The following is a 21,512-nucleotide window of genomic DNA, read 5'->3' as shown; positions in this document are numbered from 1 at the left end:
AAACCCATGATGCCTGTGTTGGAAGCACAGAATCTTTACCACTGGACCGCCAGGGAAGTCCCCTTCTTATTTTTTTTTTTTTAAATGGACTTGAGTTTATGCTCAGGATAATTCCTCCATGTCTGGGTGTTCCTTTCATTGTGTATTCTCCAGCCAAGCCTTCTTGGAGCTCTGGTCATCGACACTGTTTGTAGGAAAATAAATAGAAATTATATGTGTCTCTTCAAACCTAGAGTTTCACAAACAATAAACTAAAGTGAGCTACAGAGAAGAAAAAAAAAAGAAAGGAGATGCCAGGAAGCTGTCATCTGGGAGGGGGGATTTTATAGCCGAGTTCACGACCTGCCTGTTGGTGTCTTTCCGGGCTGATTAAGACAGCAAGTGCTGTTTCCCGTCACTCACAGTAACAACGATGGTGTGGACCTAAAAGGAGGTGTCCGCTAACCAGAACTCACTAGATCTCAACTGGGTGTCCCAGTTAGGATTCTCGGCACTGTTGAAATTCTCAACATCAGAGATACTTGGCTGCAGAAACTCACAGCAGTATTAATTATCCTTCTCATTACTATCACTCCTTTTTGCTACCAAAAGCCAGCATTCCAAATGTGACATTTGTGTTCATTACGAAATGAAATCATTGGGCCATTTAATTAACACTTGCCGTAAATAGTCAGTAATTCCCAAGTGCCAAGTGGGGATGTGAGAGGGAAGAGGAGGAGTGAGGGGGCCCGTAGGAGCCCTTAGATGATGTCATCCGGCAGAGTGGTGTTCAGTCTGCCGCCACCTGAGGCTTCTACAGGTTAAGGAGACCAGACTTCCCCAAGGCTCCAGAGCCTTGAGTATTTAATACGCTCAGACATGTAATAGCATAGCACATATGTATTCCCACTTCAGACCATCTGATAAAATGTCCTCGGATTAGCATCATCTGGGTCAGTTTGCGTGTGGCATCAGTTGTGGTACTGAGCCAGGTTTACCCTTGGCCCAGAGCACTGTTTCCTTTGACTCAAAAAGAAGCCCTGTGATTCAGTCCTACTGGGAATTCCCTGGCAGTCCAGTGGTTAGGACTCGGTGCTTTCACTGCCCGGAGCCTGGGTTCAGTCCCTGGTCAGGGAACTAAGATGTCACAAGCTGCACAGCATGGGAGAATGAGGAAAAAGATTCAGGCCTATTAAATGTGCTGAAGAATCAGCTTAGGTTTTTTGTTTTTTTTTTAATATTTACTTATTTGCCTGCATTGGGTCTTAGTTACAGCATGTGGGATCTTTGTTATGGCATGTGGGTTTCTCTAGTTGTGGTACACTGGCTTAGTTGCCCCCGAAGCATGTGGGATCTTAGGTTTCCAACCAGGGGTCAAACCTGCATCCCTGCATTGGAACCACCAGGGAAGTTCCCATGAAGAACCTATTTTAGAGTGTAGGCCTTATTATTATTCAGGTGACTTGGGGCCAACAGATAAGGATATGACTAACATTGAAAAGAGAGATTGCTAGTCGGTTCCCAAGAGGAGAGGGTTCCCAGCAGAGTAAAGCGCATGAGGAAGCACCAGGCTCAGCCAGGAAGCAGAGTGAGGGACCAATGGGCAAGAGCCTTTACTGTGGTTTCTGCAGGAGTCGATCAGGCGCGGTAAGCAGGCTTAGGATGGGCTAGTTTGAATAACTTCAGCAGCCTCTGGGGGTATGTGGACTCTCCCAAGTTAACCAGTTCTTAGCTCTGAGATAATTAAGGGAGGTGAATAGCAGCCTGGAGTGTGAAATTCCCCTGGGGCAGGCGAAAAAGGTAGTAGGCTTTGGATTGCCCACAGGGTAAGCAAGACCCTAGATGTCAAAGCATCCAGACCCCTCTGTTAATACAAAATCAGACTTGGAATCATCCACACAGACCCTCTGAATATGAGAGACATCATCCGTATCCTTAGGTTTACCCAGAGAGCTGGAATTTTTTTGTGTGAACCCACTCTTAACACTGACATTCCGCACTGGTAGGTAAGCAAATGCAATATCGCCATCTAGTGCCTCAAAGGAGGACCTTTGACAAGGCTCTCAGGAAAAACCAAAAGAGCAGATTAAGTGTTAGTCGTTCAGCCGTGCCTGACTCTGCCACCCCATGGACTGTAGCTCGCCAGGCTTCTCTGTCCATTGGGTTTTCCAGGCAAGAATACTGGAATGGGTAGCCATTCCTTTCTCCAGGGGATCTTCCCAACCCAGGGATTGAACCCGAGTCTCCTGCATTGCAGGCAAATTCTTTACCATCTGAGTCACCAGGGAAGCCCAAAAGAACAGAACTGGGATCTCAACTTTGAACAGACACTGTCAACCTTTCCCATTTCCCTAGAAGTTCTTCTCCCCAAGTGTGTGCTGGGCCTGGGCATGGGATTGAGATGTATGAGGTTTGTTTTCCTCTGGGCACTTTTGACTCACCAGCTCCCTAGCACAGATGGAAAGTTCAGGATGAATTAAATATCCAGGATTACAGAAGAATAATATGACAGCCCTGGAACTCACTGGGTTTCCCAAGCTGTTTCTTGGTGATAAAGGTTAACAGGAAACTGCTTTCCAGTTTCTGTCAAAAGGAAGTGATTTTTTTTCCCCTCCACCTCAGAATATAGTTATTTCCTCCACCTTCCTGTCTCTTGTGAGCCAGAGAACAAATACTACCTCAAAAGGCATAGAATTTGCTATCTAATTTCAGTTCCCCATTATTAGAGAGCTGGAAAGGGAATTGTAATGTTTTTGCTTAATATGCTATTGAAGAAAAAATTGGGAGGGGGTGGGACAGAATGTCTTCACTCCTTAATTGTCAAGCATTAAAATGAATGGGATCGAGACATAAGGCATTGTTTTGAAAATCAAGTTATTTCAGACCCAACATCTTTAGGTTCATAATTATTACAGAACTAAGGTCACTCACTGGCAAATTCCAGAAGCCTCTGCTATTCAGTCATCAGCATATCTCTGTGAACAGCTTTGTACGTTCACACTGAGAGAAGGGGCAGAGGGGCAGGGGCTGGGTGTGGAGTGTGGACTGTAAGGACCCCTAATCATTATAAATGGTCTGGGAAATCATTTATTTTTTTTCTCCCTCCTGCATGTCTTTGTCACTCATTTCACTGTTCAGTAAGCACTCCCAACAGTGGCGTATGGAGAGGAGAACAGTTGAAAATCAGAGTTTTTCACTCATAGAAACTTACATGTTATATATGCAGTGGAATACTATTCAGCCATAAAAAAGAACAAAATAATGCCGTTTGCAGTAATATGGATGAAACTAGAGATTATCACACTATGTGGAGTAATTCAGAAAAAGGAAGACAAGTCCCATATGATACCACTTTTATGTGAAATCTAAGCTATGACACAAAAGGAGCTTATCTATGAAACAGAAACAGACTCACAAGATACAGAGGACAGACTTGTGTTTGCCAAGGGGCAGGGAGGGAGGGAGAGGGATGGACTGGACTTGGGGTTTGGTAGCCCGCCAGACTCCTCTGTCCGTGGAATTCTCCAGGCAAGAGTGCTGGAGTAGGGTTTCCCTGGTGGCTCAGTGCGGGAGGCACAGGTTCGATCCCTGGTCTGGGAAGATCCCTCATGCTGCAGGGTAGCTCAGCCAGTGTATCAGAACTGCTGAGCCTGTGCAGAGCGCAGGAGCTGCAACTGCTGAGCCCGTGTGGTGCAGCAACTCCTGAAGCTCTCGCACCCCAGAGCCCCTGCTCCACAAGAGAAGCCAGTGCAATGAGGAGCTTGCGTGCTGCGACTAGAGAGTTGCCCCTGCTCTTGCAACTAGAGTAAAGCTCATGCAGCAGCGAAGACCCAGCACAGCCAGAAATTTTTTAAATTATATATAAAAAAAGGAATGCTGGAGTGGGTAACCGTTCCCTTCCCCTGGGGATCTTCCCAACCCAGGAATCAAACCTGGGTCTCCTGCATTATAGGTAGATTCTTGACCGTCTGAGCTACCAGGCAACCCCAGATACAAATTGTTACATTTAGAATGGATAAACAGCAAGGTCCTACTGTATAGCACAGGGAACTATATTCAATGTCCTGTGATAAGCCATAATGGAAAAGAATGTTTTTAAAAAAAAAAAAAAGAATGTAAAAAGAAATAAATTTTTTAAAAATTGTGCATGTTGGTGCCAGGTCCTGGATTAGTGCTGGAAATGCAAAAATGAATGAGATTGGGTCCCAGCCCTTAAGGAGTCAGCAGCCTAGTGAGAAGGCCTCTCAGGGAACAGGGAATCATGGGACCAGGGGCCACAATAAGCAGAGGGTGTCACCGGAGCCCAGGAGAGGAGATCCTCCATGGGGACTGTCCTCAGAGTCAATGAAAACATGTCATGGCTGAGCAAGGCAGAAGGGAGCAGGAGTGAGCTGGGATCTGCAGCAGGATTGTTCTGGGGGTGAGAGGAATAGCTTGGACACAGGTATAGAGGCAGAATTGATTTGTAATAGGCCACGCTTGCAGGTCTCTGGGCTTCCCTGGGAGCTCAGCTGGTAAAGAATCCACCTGCAATGTAGGAGACCCCAGTTCGATTCCTGGGTTGGGGAGATCCCCTGGAAGAGGACATGGCAACCCACTCTAGTGTTCTTGCCTAGAGAATCCATGGACAGAGGAGCCTGGCGGGCTACAGTCGGAAACACTGAGCGACTAAGCACAGTGCTGCAAGTCTCCCAGCTGATCTGGCTTTGCTCTCCCCCAACCCCCTGCCCCAGAGCCCTGAGCCTTTGTCACCCTCCCCTCCCCCACCTGCCTTCCTTTCCCTTCCCTTCCATCTGTCTGCCTTCTTTCCTTCTGATTTTGCTATTCTGACTACCCATTGCCAAGAACCTTTTACAAGGGATGGAGACTTTTAAATGACATCACATTTAACTTGCAGTCAGTCCTCCAGATGCATGGATCAGATGTAAAACCCTGGGATACGTACTGACTGTACTGCACCATTTTATATCAGAGACTTGAGCATCCAAGGGATATCCTTGGGGATGGGATCCTGGAACCAATCCCCTGCCAATACAGAGAGACAACTGTGTTTTGTTTTGAGAAGTAGAATTTGCCACCGCATTTTAAGTCTTTGTTATTAGGAGAGTGAAAGGGGCGCAGCTTTCCAGTTTCTCTGAGACTGCTACAGACCCTTTATGGAGACCTTCATGACCTAAAATGCTTGGTCCAAAAGCAGGAGGCAAGTGCTTTGTTTTTTCGGTAGGGGAAAGGTGTAATCAGCCAGCCTGTTCATTCCCAGGCTTTGCACAAATGAAGATAGTATTGTAATTTCCAAAAATTTTGTAGACCTTTCAAGATGGTAATTGTAGGACTAATATTGTGGATTGAAAATATCTACTAATATCTGAAGTTACTCTGGAGTTACTCACAAATTTAACTGAATCTGTGTTGTATTCATCACAACAGCCTCTGTGCATATCTGTGAAATGGTCAAAGATGTTGTTTACTTAGCTGTAGACCAGAGGTTGCAAGGTGGGATGCCGTGGACTTGCCCTAGCCTACACAAACGTGTTGTCTGCCTTATGCAATGTTGGTGTGTTGATTTTGCTGTTTTTCTTGTTGTTTAGTCTCGAAGTCATGTCCGACTCTTTTGCAACCCCATGGACTGTAGCCCATCACCTCCTCTGTCCATAGAATTCTCCAGGCAAGAATACTGGAGTGGGTTGCCATTTCCTGCTCCAGTAGATTTTCCCAGCCCAGGGATCTGCGTGCAAGCAGATTCTTTACCACTGAGCCACCAGGAAGCTCTTAATCTGAATTAGGTTCCAGTACTTGAAAGCAGCAGACATTTTAGGTGGGGAACTGCTGACCGTGTCCTGCTATCTTTTATAGTCTAGCAAGCAGAAGCCCAGCATTACTTGTCCTGAATCACACAGCCCTGGGCGCAGATTACCAGGCTCTTGGCTTCCTCCCCATGACTCCTTCCATCACATCTTAATGCTGTTCTGAAAGACCACAGCACTTGTTTTTTTCTCATTTCAGTTTCCACAAGCCCCCCTCCACCCGGAGTTGTCACCCCTTCTCAGAACCTCCTCCCCTCCAAGGCTCTGCGTGCCAATCATTTCCTTCTCCCCTGTCATCCCGGCTCCCTCAGTACAGCTGATCCTGAGACAAGTACAAGTGCCTTATCTAATTAGGGAATTGAATAAACTCCAGAATCAACTTGTAAAGACTTATTGAATGCAAACTTAAATAATTTCAGCGTGTGTCATCTTGAAAAAAAATCGCATAAGCTTCATCTGCATAAGAATCCAATTTTCATTTGGCTTCATGTTCATGAATATCACAGTGTTAAGAACACCGGCCCCAGCCTTCTGGATGTGGAGATGTCAAATCCCACCTTGCTGTCTTCAGAAGATCTGTCGTAACCATTTCAAAGAAAAATAAGGCCCTTTATTCGACTAAGCAAAAGAAATTATCTTTTAAAACTCCAACTTAACAGTGATTAGGACAGAAAGTAATGTCATGGAAGCAAGTGACATTGTAAAAAAAAATTGGAAACAGGTAAGGGAAATAGAAGTAAACGGTCAAGTTCAAGTTTACTCCTGGAGGCTGACGGCAAACCTGGCTCCTAGCTATGGAAAGGGCTGTCAGTCGTGATGGTCCTAATCCACTATAAATAAAACTTGAAAAGCACTAAGGAACTGATGACTTTTTCTTTTGTTCCTGTTGGGTTGGAAGTCCTCATCCTCCAGTCAGATCATGTAACTCAGACTTGATTTTCTGGCTCATCAGCTGGTGTGTCTGTGGTTCATTGGCAGCTGTTCTCTTGTAGGTTCTATATTGAGAGCATCTCATACCTGAAGGACAATGCCACCATCGAGCTTTTCTTCCTGAATGCCAAGTCCTGCATCTACAAGGTAAGAACTACTTCTTCCTGTTTGGAGTTTTCTGTTGAAATCTGAAAGTCTCCTTTGTAGCTGGGAATCCCAGCTTGCTGCCCTTAATGCGATGCTATTGATTAGTAGAAAGTGTGTTAGTCACTCAGTCATGTGCGAGTCTGCGACCCCATGGACTATAGCCCTCACAGGCTCCTCTGTCCAATGGATTCTCCAGGCGAGAATATTGGAGTGGGCTACCATTTCCTTCTCTATGGGATCTTCCTGACCCAGGGATTGAACTCCGGTCTCCTGCATTGCATCCACTACTTCTATTGATTAGTAGAAGTAATTTCTAAATTAATGGCTATAAATAAATGAGAACTCCAAGGAGCTAAAGCTATCGAGTGTTTATAACATGACTCCTTCCAATCCTGTAACCATGTTATGGCTCCTTGGAGGTGTTTCTTAACTTGATTAGGAGTCTCCTTAACTTGGCAACTGTGACCTAAGAAGGGAAACCCAGACTAGTGTGACAAATGCACTAGGTCTCATAAGGATAAATGAGCCTCTTATAACCAAATGCATGTATATTTGATCATTTTTGGATATTCTGGAAGTATCTCTCAAAAGGATGCTATTGGTACTTTGGGTGGGACAACTTTTTAAATTTATTGAAGTCTAGCTGATTTAGTGGCGGACAGGGAAGCCTGGCATACTGCAGCTCGTGTGGACGCAAAGAGTCTGACACGACTTAGTGACGGAAAAAGAACAAGAAGTTGATTTACAATGTCTTTGCTGTACAACAAAGTGATTCATTTATACATATATTCATTCATTTTTGTATTCTTTCCCATTGTGGTTTACCCCGGAATATTGAATATCATTCCCTGCACTGTGCAGTAAGGGCTCTTGTTTTTCCATTCTATATATAGTAGTTTGCATCTGCTAATCCCAAGCTCCCAATCCATCCCTCCCCACCCCAACCCTCTTATCAACCACTGTTCTCTATGGCAGTGGGACATTTTTTTAACTGTGATAAAATTTACCATGGTAACCACTGATAAGTGTATATTAACACCTAACAGGTATCACATGTTTACCTTATGCAACCACTCTTACCATCTATCCACAGAACTCCTCATCTTACTAAACTGAAACTCTGTATCCCTTAAACAATAATTCCCTATTCTCTGGCAACTTCCATCCTACTTTCTATTTCTCTGTATTTGATTATTCTGGGTCCCTCACATAAGGGGACTCCTGCAATATTTGACCTTCTGTGTCGGGTTTATTTCACTTAGCATAATGTCCTCAAGGTTCATCCATATTGTATCATGTGTCAGAATTTCCTTCCTTTTTACAGCTAATATTCCATTGTATGCATTTTCCACCTTTTGTTTATTCATCCATCCATCAGTGGATACTTGCATTACTTTCACTTTTTGGTTGTTAGGAGTAATGCGGCTATGAACGTTGTTGTTTCGTCTCCGACTCTGCAACCCCACAGACTGCAGCATGCCAGGCTTCCCTGTCCTTCACTATCTCCTGGAGTTTGCCCAAACTCACATCCATTGAGTCACTGATACCATCCAACCATCTTATCCTCTGTCACCCCCTTCTCCTCTTGCCCTCAATCTTTCCCAGCATCAGGGTCTTTTTCAGTAAGTCGACTCTTCATATCAGGTGGCCAAAGTATTGGAGCTTCAGCTTCAGCAGCAGTCCTTCCAGTGAATATTCAGGGTTGATTCCCTTTAGGATTGGCTGGTGTGATCTCCTAGATGTCCAAGGGACTCTCAAGAGCCTTCTCCAACACCACAATTCGAAAGCATCAATTCTTCAGCCTCCTTTAAGGTTCACCTCTCACATCCGTATGTGACTACTGGGAAAACATAGGTTTATAAGTTTCTATTCATATCCCTGCTTTCAGTTGTTTGGGGTGAATACCCAGAAGTGGAATTGCTCAATCATGTGGTAATTCTGTTTTTCAGTTTTTTAGGACCTGCCTTACTGCTTTCCATAAAGACTGCGTCATTTTATATTCCCACCAACAGCACATAAAGATTCCAAATTTGCACATCCTCACCAACACTTACTATTTTCTGGGTTTTCAAAAAAAAACCCAAACAAACAGCCATCCTAGTAGTGTTAGGCAATCTCTCTTTGTGGCTTTGATTTCCGTTTCCCTGATGATTAGTGATGTTGAGCATCATCTCGTGTGCTCCCTGGCCACTTGTACGTCTTCTTTAGGGCCACGTCTCTTCATGGGACAGTTCTTAATTGAGTGGGACAGTCTCTTGCATCCAATTCCCCATATTCTTGTAGTGTTTCCTTTCACTCGATAACCCAAAATGTCCACAGAAAATTTTGAGGACACACTCCGTCCTGGGGTTGAGAACCGTAACTAGGACAATGTACTTAAAGTAAAGACCCACTCTGCACCCGCCAACAAACCTCCTTCTGTCTCATGAGTGCAGCCTTAGGCCAGCTCATTAACAGCCAGGGAGAGGGATTGCTGATACCTACTCTCGTGGCACCATGGTGGGCTTGGCGCTGAGTGATCTCTGTAAGTTATGTGGCTGAAACTTTGCACCACCTCTGAAGTGAATACTGTTCTTTATCCTAGCTTTCTCTGTGAGGCAACTGAGACACAGGGTGGTTATGAGATTCACCAGGGTTGCATATCGACTGAATGGCTGACGCTGGCAGCCTGACTCAGGATCACAGAGCTCAGCCTTTGGGCTGCACTGTGCCCGTGCGGCCAAACCCTCCACAGAGAACTTCAAAGCCAGGTACACCTGTTGTGACATGGTCAATGGCTGTGTTCAAAGGAGTTCCCATCCTGCTGCCTATACTTTTCCTGCTTAACTAAACCCAGCTTTGAGGGACTGCAGCAACCCACCACATGTCGAAGCACACACATGAGACCTGAAATGGTCTATCAGCCATCACTTTTCCTTCTAGAATGATTTCAGCACCTCACTGCACAAAATAGTTCCACAAAATGCAAGTGTTCAAAATCCTGGAGGCTATGGTAGTGATCAAATTCAACCTGTGAAAGAACCTCACTCGCTGACAGTTGCTGAATCAGGACTTAACCTGAGCTCAAGCTCAGGGTACTCTGAGTAGAGTATTTGGGGATTTTGCTAAATGGCAGCACAAAGATGCTAAATGTCGTTCTAGGGATTTGTGGTTTTCTTTCTCTCTCTAAACCTCATTTTCTCACTATAAAGTGAAAATAATACCAGCCTTACTTATCTCATAGGTAGCAAGTGTCTGATGGCCTTTGCTTAGTCCATGTGAAAGCCGTTTGAAAGAAATAAACAGTGAGGACTTGTCCACAAGGGGGCAGACTTGGGCAGTAGATACTTAGAAAGTTGCTACTGGTGTGAGATCGCCATCAACCCTGGCAAGTGAAAAGTTGCCCCCAGATTGTGCTTATCCAGGCCCCTGGGTTAAGGGAGCAAACATGGTTTCTCTCAGAGTTGTTCAGTTCAGTCTAGTCACAGATGCTGAGCTGAAGGTGATGACTTCGGTGTTTCTGAATCATGATCACAGAGGTTTCTGGGATTAACGGGAAATAAAAAGAAATTCCCAGAACTAAATATTATAGGTTCCCCAAGTGGAGGAGGTGATACATTAGGAACAAGCTACATATAGGGTCCAGGATGCCCATAGCATCAGCCTGCCTGCAGACCTGAGTGCCCTTCTAGGGCCCCCGCTCTCTCTTCTCAGCATCTGTCCTGGAGCATAGTGAGTCCTGCCAGTGAGCCGGAGATGGCTTTTCTGATGGTGACAAAGGAGATGGAATCACGTCACAAGGCCACCTGTCTCTCATCATCAAAAAGAATATTTTTATTTGCATAATTGACACAGCATATAAAATTTTCCTTTTAATTTTATTGGAGTATAGTTACAATGCTGTGTTATTTTCAGTATACAGCAAAATGATTCAGTTATATATATATTCATTCTTTTTTAGGTTCTTTTCTCATATAGGTTATCCCAGAATATTGAGTAGAGTTCCCTGTGCTATACAGTAGATCCTTGTTGGTCATCTGTCTTATATATCATAGTGATTGTTGTTGTTCAGTTGCTCAGTTATATCAGATTCTTTGTGACCCCAGGGACTGCAGCATACCAGGCTTCCCTTCACTATCTCCCAGAGTTTGCTCAAACTCATGTCCATTGAGTTGGTGATGCCATCCAACCATCTCATCCTCTGTCGTCCCCTGCCTCTCCTGCCCTCAATCTTTCCCAGCATCAGGGTCTTTTTCAATGAGTTGGCTCTTCACATAGGTGGCCAAAGTATTGGAGCTTCAGCATCAGTCCTCCCAACGAATATTCAGGCTTTATCTCCGTGCATAAAGGTGTGCGTGTGTTTATCCCAAGCTCCTGATTTATCCCTCCACCACCACGTTTCCTCTTTGGTAACCGTAAGTGTGTTTTCTATATCTTTAAGTCCTTTTGTTTCGTAAATAAGTTCATTTGTTTCATTTAAACATTTCTTTCACATATATTACGTTATGCGAGACTCACAAGTGAGATGGAATCATCGCGTTTACTGAGGGAGGAAAGTGGTGCTGGAGAGAGTTAATAACTTAGTCAGACAAGGAACCTGAAGTGGTGGAGCAGGCTTGGCACCACTGTAAACATGCAAAGATGGCAGGAGGCTCTGGAGCAGAGTGATTCTGATTAGGGATTTGGATTCCTGGGTTCCTTCCTACCTCTGCGTCTTAGCAACTGCAATAAATGTGGACACCTTCTGTGATGTCTCCAAGCTTCATTTTCCTCTTCAGTTGAACAACAATATTAAAAAACCCAAACCCACCAGCTTCTTGGGAAGATTAAGCGAGATAGACGTGAATGTGGCCAGCACCCCACCAGGCACGTTATTAGCTCCCATTGAGGTAGAATTGCTCCCTTGGAAGCAGACCCAAGTTCCTCCTGGCTGCAGTCTTCTGTGTGCCGCCCACACTGCCCTCTTGCGACTTGAGGAACCCGAGAGCAGGGCCAGACACATCCCTGGCGAGTGATGCTGATACTGGCTGACCCAGCACCCTCCCTGTGGCTTGGGAAGCAATTCCTACAATGTACTAGAATCGAAATCTACGTTGTTCAGATACAATAAGCTGTTCATTCCTGCTTCCTCCAACTTATTTCATTCACTTAAAAAAAAAAAGATTATTATTTTTTTAAATATTTATTTATTTGTTTGGCTGGGCCAGATCTTAGTTGCAGCTTGCAGGATCTAGTTCCCTGACGAGGGATTGAACCAGGACCTCCTGCATTGGGAGCACAGACTCTTAGCCAATGGACCATCAGGGAAGTCCTTCATCCACTTTTAACACATTAATGTTTATGCTTATCTAAGTAATATATGATATAGTTTAAAAGTCAAGAGGCTGTTTATGAAAAAGAGCCCACCCCCCACCACTTCCAACAATTTTAGCTGTTTCTTCTGGTATTTGCCTCTCTCTGCTTCTAAATAATTGGGACAGGGTCTTATTCCTTGATTTATCCATTTTTTATATAGGTGAGGACTGAGGTCTCCTATGCACCCACCCACACTTTCCCCTTCCCATTTCTCTCAGTGTGGTGATACCACAATCCTAGGCAAAAGACATACCCATCAGCATTACCATTATTATGACTAACCCAAGTAGCATCCTAGGGTTTCGATTCCTTTATAGACAACCGGTTATTTTACCTAAAGGTAATGGCCATTTTGCCATTACTTGCTTTAGTTTCTATCCATCCATCTTTTTTTCCCCAAAAGCTCCTACAGATTTTCAAATGTCTACTGACGTTAATTTCCATATACATCAGGTAATTTATCTGTTCCTCTCTTTGGCTGGGTTTTTTGTTGTTGCCTTTGTTGTTCTTCCTGGGACCTCCCTTTTGGAGCACTCTGTCCTTCTGCTCTTGTCTGAATGTAGCCTCATTTGCAGCCCTCAGCCCAGGATGTCCTCGTTTCTGTCCCATCTTTCCTTCACCCCAACTCTGGAGTAGGTACTTTGCTTCCTGGGTCCCAGGTCTTCCTGTGTTTTTACACTTTTGTTTCACTGGAGAACGTCCTGCACTGATCCAGGGAAAACGTATATGGGAAGTAAAATGTTGGGGTCCTTGCACACCTGAAAAAGTCTTTGTTTTACCTTCACATCTGGTTTCATAGTTTGACTGGATGTGAAAATACAGAATGACCTCTCTCAGTATATCACAGGTGTTGCAGCAGAGTCTTCAAGAGTTGCTCTGGGGAAGTCTGTGTCTGTAAGTGGACACTGTAAGTGGACTGCCCCCACCATGACCTCCATGGGATCTGTTAGGATTTCCTTCTATTCCCCTTTATCTGAAATTGCAGGATGGTGTGCCTTGAAGTAGGTCTTGGTAAACCCACTGTGTTGTGTAGATGGACACTTTTAGTCTGGAGATTCATATTCCTCTTCATTTCTGGCAGGTTTTTGGTATTATTTCTTGTATGATGTCTCTTTGTTTCCTCTCTGCCCTCCTTCTGGAGCCACCATTAATCAGAGGCTGGGCATGACCTCCTGCTTTGACATCTCATTTCTCCTATTTTCCTTCTTTGTCATTTTGCCCTACTTTCTAGAAGATTTTCCTCAATGTTATCTTTAATCTCCTCTATTAACCTTTGCTATCATGCTTTGAATTTCTCAGACTCCTTCATATTAACTGATTTTTCTTTAGATACATATAATCCTATTATTGTCTTTGAACCAAATATCCCCTTATCTCTCCAGTAATATTAATTATCATGCACATTCTGTTTCTTTTCAGTTCTTTTTGTTTGCTGTTGATTTATTTTGGTCTCTGTCTTTTATGTGGGCTTCCCAAAAGGCGCTAGTGGTAAAGAACCTGCCTGCCAATGCAGGAGACATAAGAGACACCGGTTCAATCCCTGGGTCAGGAAAATCCCCTGGAGGAGCGCATGACAACCCAGTCCAGTATTCTTGCCTGGAGAATCCCATGGACAGAGGAGCCTGGCAGGCTACAGTCCATGAGATTGCAAAGAGTCAGACATGACTGAAGTGACAGAGCAAGCATGCACTCTGCCTTTCATGTAGGGGGCTTTCCATCCATAACTAAGAGTGAGACCCTCAAAAGCTCCCAGTGCCCAGGTGGAGATGGGCCCCTGTGTCTGTGTCCCGTGGCAAGCTCGTTCTTTCAGCGGGAACCCCAAGTATCAGTGCTTGGGGTCTTTTCTCGTGACTCTTCATTGCCTTATTTCACTCCTGGGATGTCAGCTCCCACTGTAGCATCTGGGGGAGGGAGTGGCCTCCACTGGGGTGTAGACCTCCTTTTTAATCCCTGCTCTCTCTGCCCACTTCATCCCAGCTTCCTATGTATCATCTTCTCCAGAGAACCAACCTCTTATCTCTTCAACAGCACAAAAATGAGGGAAGGTGTTTTGTTTATTTATCTTGTCATTTTCCCCAAACCACAAATGCCAGCTCCCACCCTCCACTCTTCCTTCACCAGGAGGCAGAAAACATAACTACAGTGGCTCCTCTCTCACTTCTCCTTTCTTTTCAGTCCCCCTATTTTCTACCAAAAGAGCAGGGAATAACAGTCATAATCTGTCCAGGATGCAGAACGTTAGAATCTGGTCACCAGTGACCAGGGCTGGAAGTATTGGCTTTAAGTGGAGCAGGGGGAGGTTTAGAAAGGGGTCACTGATGCCCCATGTGGCCATTTTGCTCCAACAGCGTTTCTGTTGTTTTTCAACTTGGTTGTGTTTCAGGTGGATGATGGAAAGGAAATTTATGGCCAAGGGTTGGATAAAACTCATTCAGAAATGTGTGTCTGGTTCCTAGGAAAACTCACATGGGAAGTGGGCCTGGGATGATGTGTGTTTCCTAGGAAGCGACACAGGAAACCAGAGCTCCTCCTGCCAGGCTTTCCATCTGGCCGTCTCTCTCCTGGGATATGGCTTCCTCTGTCAACTGGAGAGGCCCATCAGTTAGTCTGGCCAGGGGACAGTGGACTTGTCATGCTAGAGGGAGCGATGGGGTGGGCATGGACTCTAATCCCAGCACTTTCCCCACCTTCAGGATGGAATCCTGCCTGCTTGGAATTCTCCACTGGCAGAGTGAGATTTCTGTCAAAAATTAGTTGCTGCAATCATTTTCAAAAGCTTTGCAATACAACAATTTCTAGGTCATAAAATGCCAAGTGTTTTTTTCAATTTTTAGGAAGAAGGGTTCCCTTAGATGGTAGATCTTAAAGTTATAAGGAAATAGAGAACTCTGCAGTCCAGCCTCTAGGTGTCTTCAGTGACATACCTTCCAAGAGACAGGAAGAGAGGCTCACAGGCTGAAGGACCTTACACTGCTATTCAGTCCCTCGGAGGAGTTATCTGATCCTCAGCTGACTTAAGTTGGGTGGAGTAAGGGACTGGTCAAGATGACCAGCTGCCTTGTTATGAATCTCACGTTTAAACTGAAGGGGATGATCATCCACTCTTTAAATAAATCCACCCATCACATTTAAATGCTTGATCTCAAAATGTATCTTGTCAAATATTATAACCAAAGAGGCAGGACCCCTGGTCACCATCTGAAGATGCACAGAAATATGTCTTGTTGGGTTGGAGGAAAAAGTTGGCACTAAGTACATTTTGATAATCATCTTCTCTTGACGTATCACTGAACCAGGTGCATAGTCAATGCTCAGGGAATTAGCAAGTTTGGAGCCTACATGTCTCCATTGAGAAGAGCGTGTTAAAAAAAAAAAAAGCTTAAAATCCCTCCTTTGTGCTGGGGTCTTGTCCAGCCTTCTGCGCTGAGATGTCCCCATTGAACTGAGAACATATGATTAAAGTTTGAACAGTCATCCCTGGTCCATATTTGCTACTTGGATCTAAGTACCATCTTCTTACTGAAATTGAAATAAGCAGTCTTTATCTAAGATCTTCCAGGAGGTTTGCTAATGAGCAGATAATATCTCTTCTGAAGATGAGAGAAACAAAAGCCCAGAATCAAGTCCCACAAGACAAAGGAACCAATGTAAACATTCATCTCAGACTCACAGAATCCCAGTCCTTATCTCTTAGATGGATGCATGCCGGCTTGGTGTGTGTGCTCACATGACAGGGAGAGGAAGGGAAAGAAGACAGAGAGGGACTTCCCTCTTCAGCTCTCTAGAAAGAAACTCACACAGACCCATCATCTGGGCTGTGCCTGTGATCTCCATAGGAGAGAGTCCTCAAGATCATGAAATGCACTGTATACCGTGGACACTGCGAGAAATCCCCAGGCCACCAAGTGCGAGTGCCCCAGACAAACATGAAGTGACTTGATGGATGAAAATCTGGCAAAGGGCTCAGAAAGAGAAATTGTGCAAGACCACATCAGTCTCATCCTGCACCCCAGCCCCTCATTGCCTGGGGGCACCTTCCTGTAGCCACTGTGGGTTGTGCAATGAGACAGGGCAGTCACCGGGAACAGCGAGGCTGAGTGTGAGTGTGAGGACCCACTGGGGTGATATACACGGTGACCAACATATAGACACGTGTAGACACACACTTGCACAATGCTTCCCACCTCTTTTTTTTTAAAGTCTTCTTAAAGATTCCAATAAATTCTAAAACATAAATGCTAAAAAAAAAAAAAAATGAACAAAACTGTGAACAGAACAGAGATTCTGTGGAGTTCAGATGGTCCGTAAAGACCAGGGAACAAAAAAAATAATAATACAGACTTGATCTTTGTGGTGTGTCTTAGAGTGTCCACATCACCTGTACAGTTCCACTTCACCAGACTCAGTACAGTACTTGAAAAAGAAATTGTTCTCCTGGGAGTTCCTTGGTGGTCCGGTGGTTAGGACTCACTATGGCTTCCAGTGCAGGGGCCATAGGTTTGACCCCTGGTCAGGGAACTGAGTTCCCACAAGTCACAAGGCATGGCCAAGGAGGAAGGAGTGAAGAAAGAAAGAAAGAAAAGAAAATGTTTTCCTCATTCTACTGATGAGAAAACTGAAACTCGAAGAGGTCCAGTGATGTATTTATTCAAAGTCCCAAAGTAGAAAGTGTCTTAAAGAGGATGGCAGGAAACCATCTTCTTCAGGCGTTTTGTGGGTGCAAAGAAAGATGGTTATTACAATGGGTGAAGATTTTACTAGGAAAACTATTGGACAACCCTGAAGGTTGTTTTGCTTGAACTTTGCAGAGGTCATCCTCATGGAAATCTCCTCAACCTACCATGTGGTTGCTTATCATCTTTTCTGTTATAATTCTTTCATGAATCTTCCATGAAAGCTGGACTTTCTCTCATTCCTGACCATGGAGGGATGTTTTTTGTTAAGATTCTCAGTTGAGTCTGAAGACCACCATGAAGGTCCCCGGAGCAAGGTAATCGTGATGAGGTCCTCCAGCTTTCAGGACTTTTGGAGAATGTCCATAACACCTGCCACTTGGGGGTCTCATGGGGCTCTTTCTTTGGAACACTCGGAGACCCTCAAAGTAGAAATCTTTCTGAGAATATTGTTAACTCTGAGACTGCTGATAAATGACCTCAAGCCTCTTCCTTTAGCGACTTAATCACCTGGGATAAAATCTTGTGGAGTGGGAGAAAGTGGCATCATCTTCCCAGCCCTGTCTGAACATACACACACACACCCTTGCAGAGTCACATTTTGTCTTTGCATACCATGTATCAAAAGATCAGAGAAAGCAGCATGGGTTATTCAGTAGAAAAAGTATAACAGTGCTTTCTTGGTGGCTCAGGGGTAAAGAATCCCCTGCCAATACAGCAGACACAGGATTCAATCTCTGGGTTGGGAAAATCCTCTAGAGAAGGAAATGACTACCCACTCCAGTATTCTTGGCTGGGAAATTCCATGTACAGAGGAGCCTGGCGGGCTACAGCCCATGGGATCACAGAGTTGGACACAATCAGACACAATTTAGCATCTAAAAAACAATACAGTAAAAACATATCCAAAGGACCTGTGAACTCCGTGACATCACTTTCCCTCCTATCAGCATCTCCCTCTTACCAGTGAATCTCAAAAGAAAATGACTCCATGCCCTTCAGACCACCTTGGATTCCCAAGGAAGACTAGCTCAGCAGACAGCCCTGCTCTGCAGATCCCCCACCCCAATGGCTCTCGGAGCCCTGGAGACACAAAGGAATGTCGCACGTTCAGCCCGTGGGCGGTGCCAGATGGGAAAACACCCGTACCCCTTCCTTGAAGGGCCTTCTGTTCCCTATCCTCCTCTGATTCATCCTCCGTCAAAGGAAAACCCAGCGCCCCAAGAAAGCATAAGGTTTTTGCATGCACTCTTTGTGGTCTTCTTCAGTTAATCTGCTCTGCTTGAGCAGAAACACTTGAAAGAAGCCCCCTCTGTTCAAGAAAAGCCAGATAAGGAAAAGGTGGAAGGTGGAGTCATCTCTCGAATGTTCTGTGGGAAGTGGACGCCTGGAAACATCTGTCCACTCCTCCCCATGGGGACTCAGCTCTCGGGGTTTGAGGCACAGTGGGAAATGTGTGGTGTGGGCAGGAAGCCTAGAGCTCTGCTCCATCTCAGGGGAGTTTTAAAGGTAAAAGTCACCTGGCAGGGCCAGGGATGCAAAAGGGAAGGTTTCATCCTTTGTAAACCTTGTGTTGTAAACAGACCTCAGGGAACTGGGCAGATTGCATAGTAGGAAAGAATTTTCTTCCCAGTTGGAGGATCTCTTCCCCTGGCCCCCATTCCCCAGTCCTAGATTGGGTCTTATAAACACCATTTAGATCTCTGAACTGACTCCTCTGAGGACAGACAATGTGGTGATTTTTTTCTTTTTTTAAGATTTATTTTTTATTTTTGGCTGTGCTGGGTCTTCGTTGCTGCTCCCAGGCTTTTTCTAGTTGCAGCAGTCATGGGCTACTCTTTGTTGCAGTGCACAGACTTCTTATTGTGGTGTCTTCTCTTGTGGAGCATGGGCTCTAAGGACATGGTCTTCTGTAGTTGCTGCGCATGGGCTTAGTTGCTCCGTAACATGTGGATCTTCCCGGACCAGGGATGGAACCAATGTCCCCTGCATTGATAGGCAGGTTCTTAACTAGTAGATTATCAGGGAAGCCTAATGCTGTGATTCTTGAACTCAATATTAAACAGAATCGGTGAGAAGGAATACTGCAGCTCTCTTTCTCATCAGATTTTACAAAAGTGGGGGGATGTCTGGGCCACCTTATTTTTCAATCCTTCTTCCTCTTACTGATCACGTTCTGGCTCTCAGTGTTTTTAATATCTTCACTGGGAGATGGTCAAGAACAGAGAAGGTGGAAACTCACCCCGTTTAGAGTTGCTAGTTTTCATTTACCCTAAGGACACATGCAGTTGGTAAGAAAGAATTCATGTAAATCAGGTCAGTGTTAAATGGGCATCTTAGGTAGCTTGACTCTGAAAAATGGTACGTTACAATTAATGTTGCCCCATGACTAGGGAATGGCAGTTCCCCCCAGGACTGCAGAATGGACTGTGCAAAACCAAATCAATTAGAAAATGACCACCGTCCACCCTCCCCACATTTGTCCCCTCCCCAAAGGTGTGGATGTTTTCCTTTAGCAGATGAGTCGAGTAATGAACTAAAAACCATGTGCACATGTTCCAGGGCTGTTCCTGATGGTTGGTTTTAAGTTGGCCTCTCCTGGGATGTTAACTATTAGCCACTGTTGACCATCGCCTGCAACCTCGGTGTAAATGTTTGACAGAGCACACACACCGATACACCCACAAGCACACACTGGTGACTTCAGGAAGTCGATTGGTGGGAATGGAAAAGCATATAGTGCGAGTAGAAATGATCCATTGTGGAAACCCTGGACAGTGTTTCTGTTAAATCATTTGTCCACTGTTAAATGATTTACATTCAGATGGGACCTGGTAATCCCAGGACTGCAATTCCAGGCATTCCTCCACACTCCAGCACTGACAGTCTGTATCAATTACAGTGGCCGTAAAGCTCTTTCAGCTGGTTAAGCATAAAGAATTATTGTCCCCGATCCATCCACGTCTCTCTTAGCTCGCACTCCTAGGTAGTTTGGTAGCAAACATTATTATCCATCTTTGAAATTCCTAAACCTGAAGGAGCCTGCAGGATATCCTCCCCTCTAAAGATACAGGTGTGCTTTAGTGCATTGTTTTGAAATACAGGGGCAAGTCCTGGACCACACAAAAATCTTCAGAAAATCCATGAATCAGAATTTGGTTTACAATTCAAAGAAAAGTAACTTGTTTTGGTTGTGCTGGGTCTTCATTGCTGCGCTCAGGCTTGCCCTAGTTGTAGCAAGCAGGGCTAGTCTAGCTGCGGTGGCTTCTCTCTTTGCGGAGCACCAGCTCTAGGGTGTGGGCTTCAGCAGTTGTGGCACATGGGCTTAGTTGCTCTGCAGCATGTGAGATCTTCCCAGACCACGTATCAAACCTGTGTCCCCTGCATTGGCAGATGGATTCTTAACCACTAGACCACCATCAGGGAAGTCCTGAGAGAAACGTTTTTAAACTTTCTGCAGTGAGTGAAGAGCCTGTTTTTGCTCTGACATCATGGTAGTCAACAGCTACCTTGAAGTATTGAGTACATGAAGAAATGTGTCTCATACAACTGGGAAACTGTATTTTTAACTTTATGTAACTTTAAAGAGTCTTAACTCCATCATAACCTTTTCTCCAGCAAAGTCTTATTACTGGTTCTGAAGTAGAGTTTACAAAGAAAAATGCATGTGGTGATCAAGTAACCTTAATCCATCAATTAATCAGATTGACAGATTTGTAAAAAGTTGGAGACTGATCCATTCCTTAATTTCTCATGAAGACCTAAAGATAAAGCCCCGGAAGTGACTGTGTAGACACAGGACCATTGGAGCTCTTATAAGAGCTGTAGAAATGATGTCAGGGAGCATTTGGGTCCAAGTAATTCAGAAAAGATGTTCTATGGGTGTTTGAGATTCTGGGTAACATCTCAGATAAGAAGGACCTCTCCTCTTTCGGGGGAGATCATAAAGAAATCATTGTTAAAGTACCAAACTTATCTTACTTGGTTTTCCTTTCAGGAGCTGATTGATGTTGACAGTGAAGTGGTGTTTGAATTGGCCTCATATATTTTACAGGTAAGTTGTTTCCCTTCATCTTTGTATTCCAGGGCCATACACAGAAGAAATAGGAATAAGACACCTCATGAATGGCAGTTGTTATAGCCACTGGCTCTTTACTCCTTATTTTTTAGCCACAAGCAGGAAAGAGCTATTAGGGAAACTATACCATAGCAATAAACAGTGTCTCCTCTATTCTCTGTTCTTGTCCAAAATTTTAAGACAGTATCTCTCTGCAAGGGAAAATTGTGAGTATAACCTGAGATTGGGAAACTGAGATCATCTGGTGACCCCCTCTTCTTCATGTCACTGGAGAAAGTCAAGTGAAAAAACTAGAATTTAATTGCCAGGAGAAGCATTGTCATGAAAGACGAGGAAAATACCTTTAAGCTTGTGTGGAAAAAGAGGGATCGCCGAATATTAGCCACAAGGGCAAGATCAGAAACACTGGCAGAATGAACCGAAATGATGTCATTAACTTTTTCCTTCAGCAAAGATTTATTGAGCAACTACTGTGCTCCAGGCATTATGCTAGATTCATTACAGACTCCATGGTCCGCCCCCCGCCGCCCCCAGAAGCCCCACAGTACAAGACAAAACAGCTAGTAC

At 44.6% G+C, this 21,512-nt stretch overlaps 1 protein-coding gene across 5 annotated transcripts in view; it reads left to right on the top strand.

Moving 5' to 3' along the window:
* Window positions 1–21,512, top strand: part of FRMD4A (FERM domain containing 4A) — a 509,371-nt gene that overhangs the window by 359,102 nt on the left and 128,757 nt on the right. For all 5 annotated transcript variants that reach the window (XM_043884599.1, XM_043884598.1, XM_043884597.1 and 2 more), the window contains exons 5-6: window positions 6,776–6,860; window positions 20,865–20,921. In XM_043884599.1, the coding sequence (XP_043740534.1) occupies window positions 6,776–6,860; window positions 20,865–20,921 (142 nt within the window). The remainder of the gene's footprint in view (window positions 1–6,775; window positions 6,861–20,864; window positions 20,922–21,512) is intronic.

Source organism: Cervus elaphus, chromosome 23 (genome assembly GCF_910594005.1).
Source record: "Cervus elaphus chromosome 23, mCerEla1.1, whole genome shotgun sequence".
NCBI classification, from domain to species: Eukaryota; Metazoa; Chordata; class Mammalia; order Artiodactyla; family Cervidae; genus Cervus; species Cervus elaphus.
Note: the sequence above shows the minus strand (reverse complement) of the source record. Positions and strands in the feature narration are given on the sequence as shown.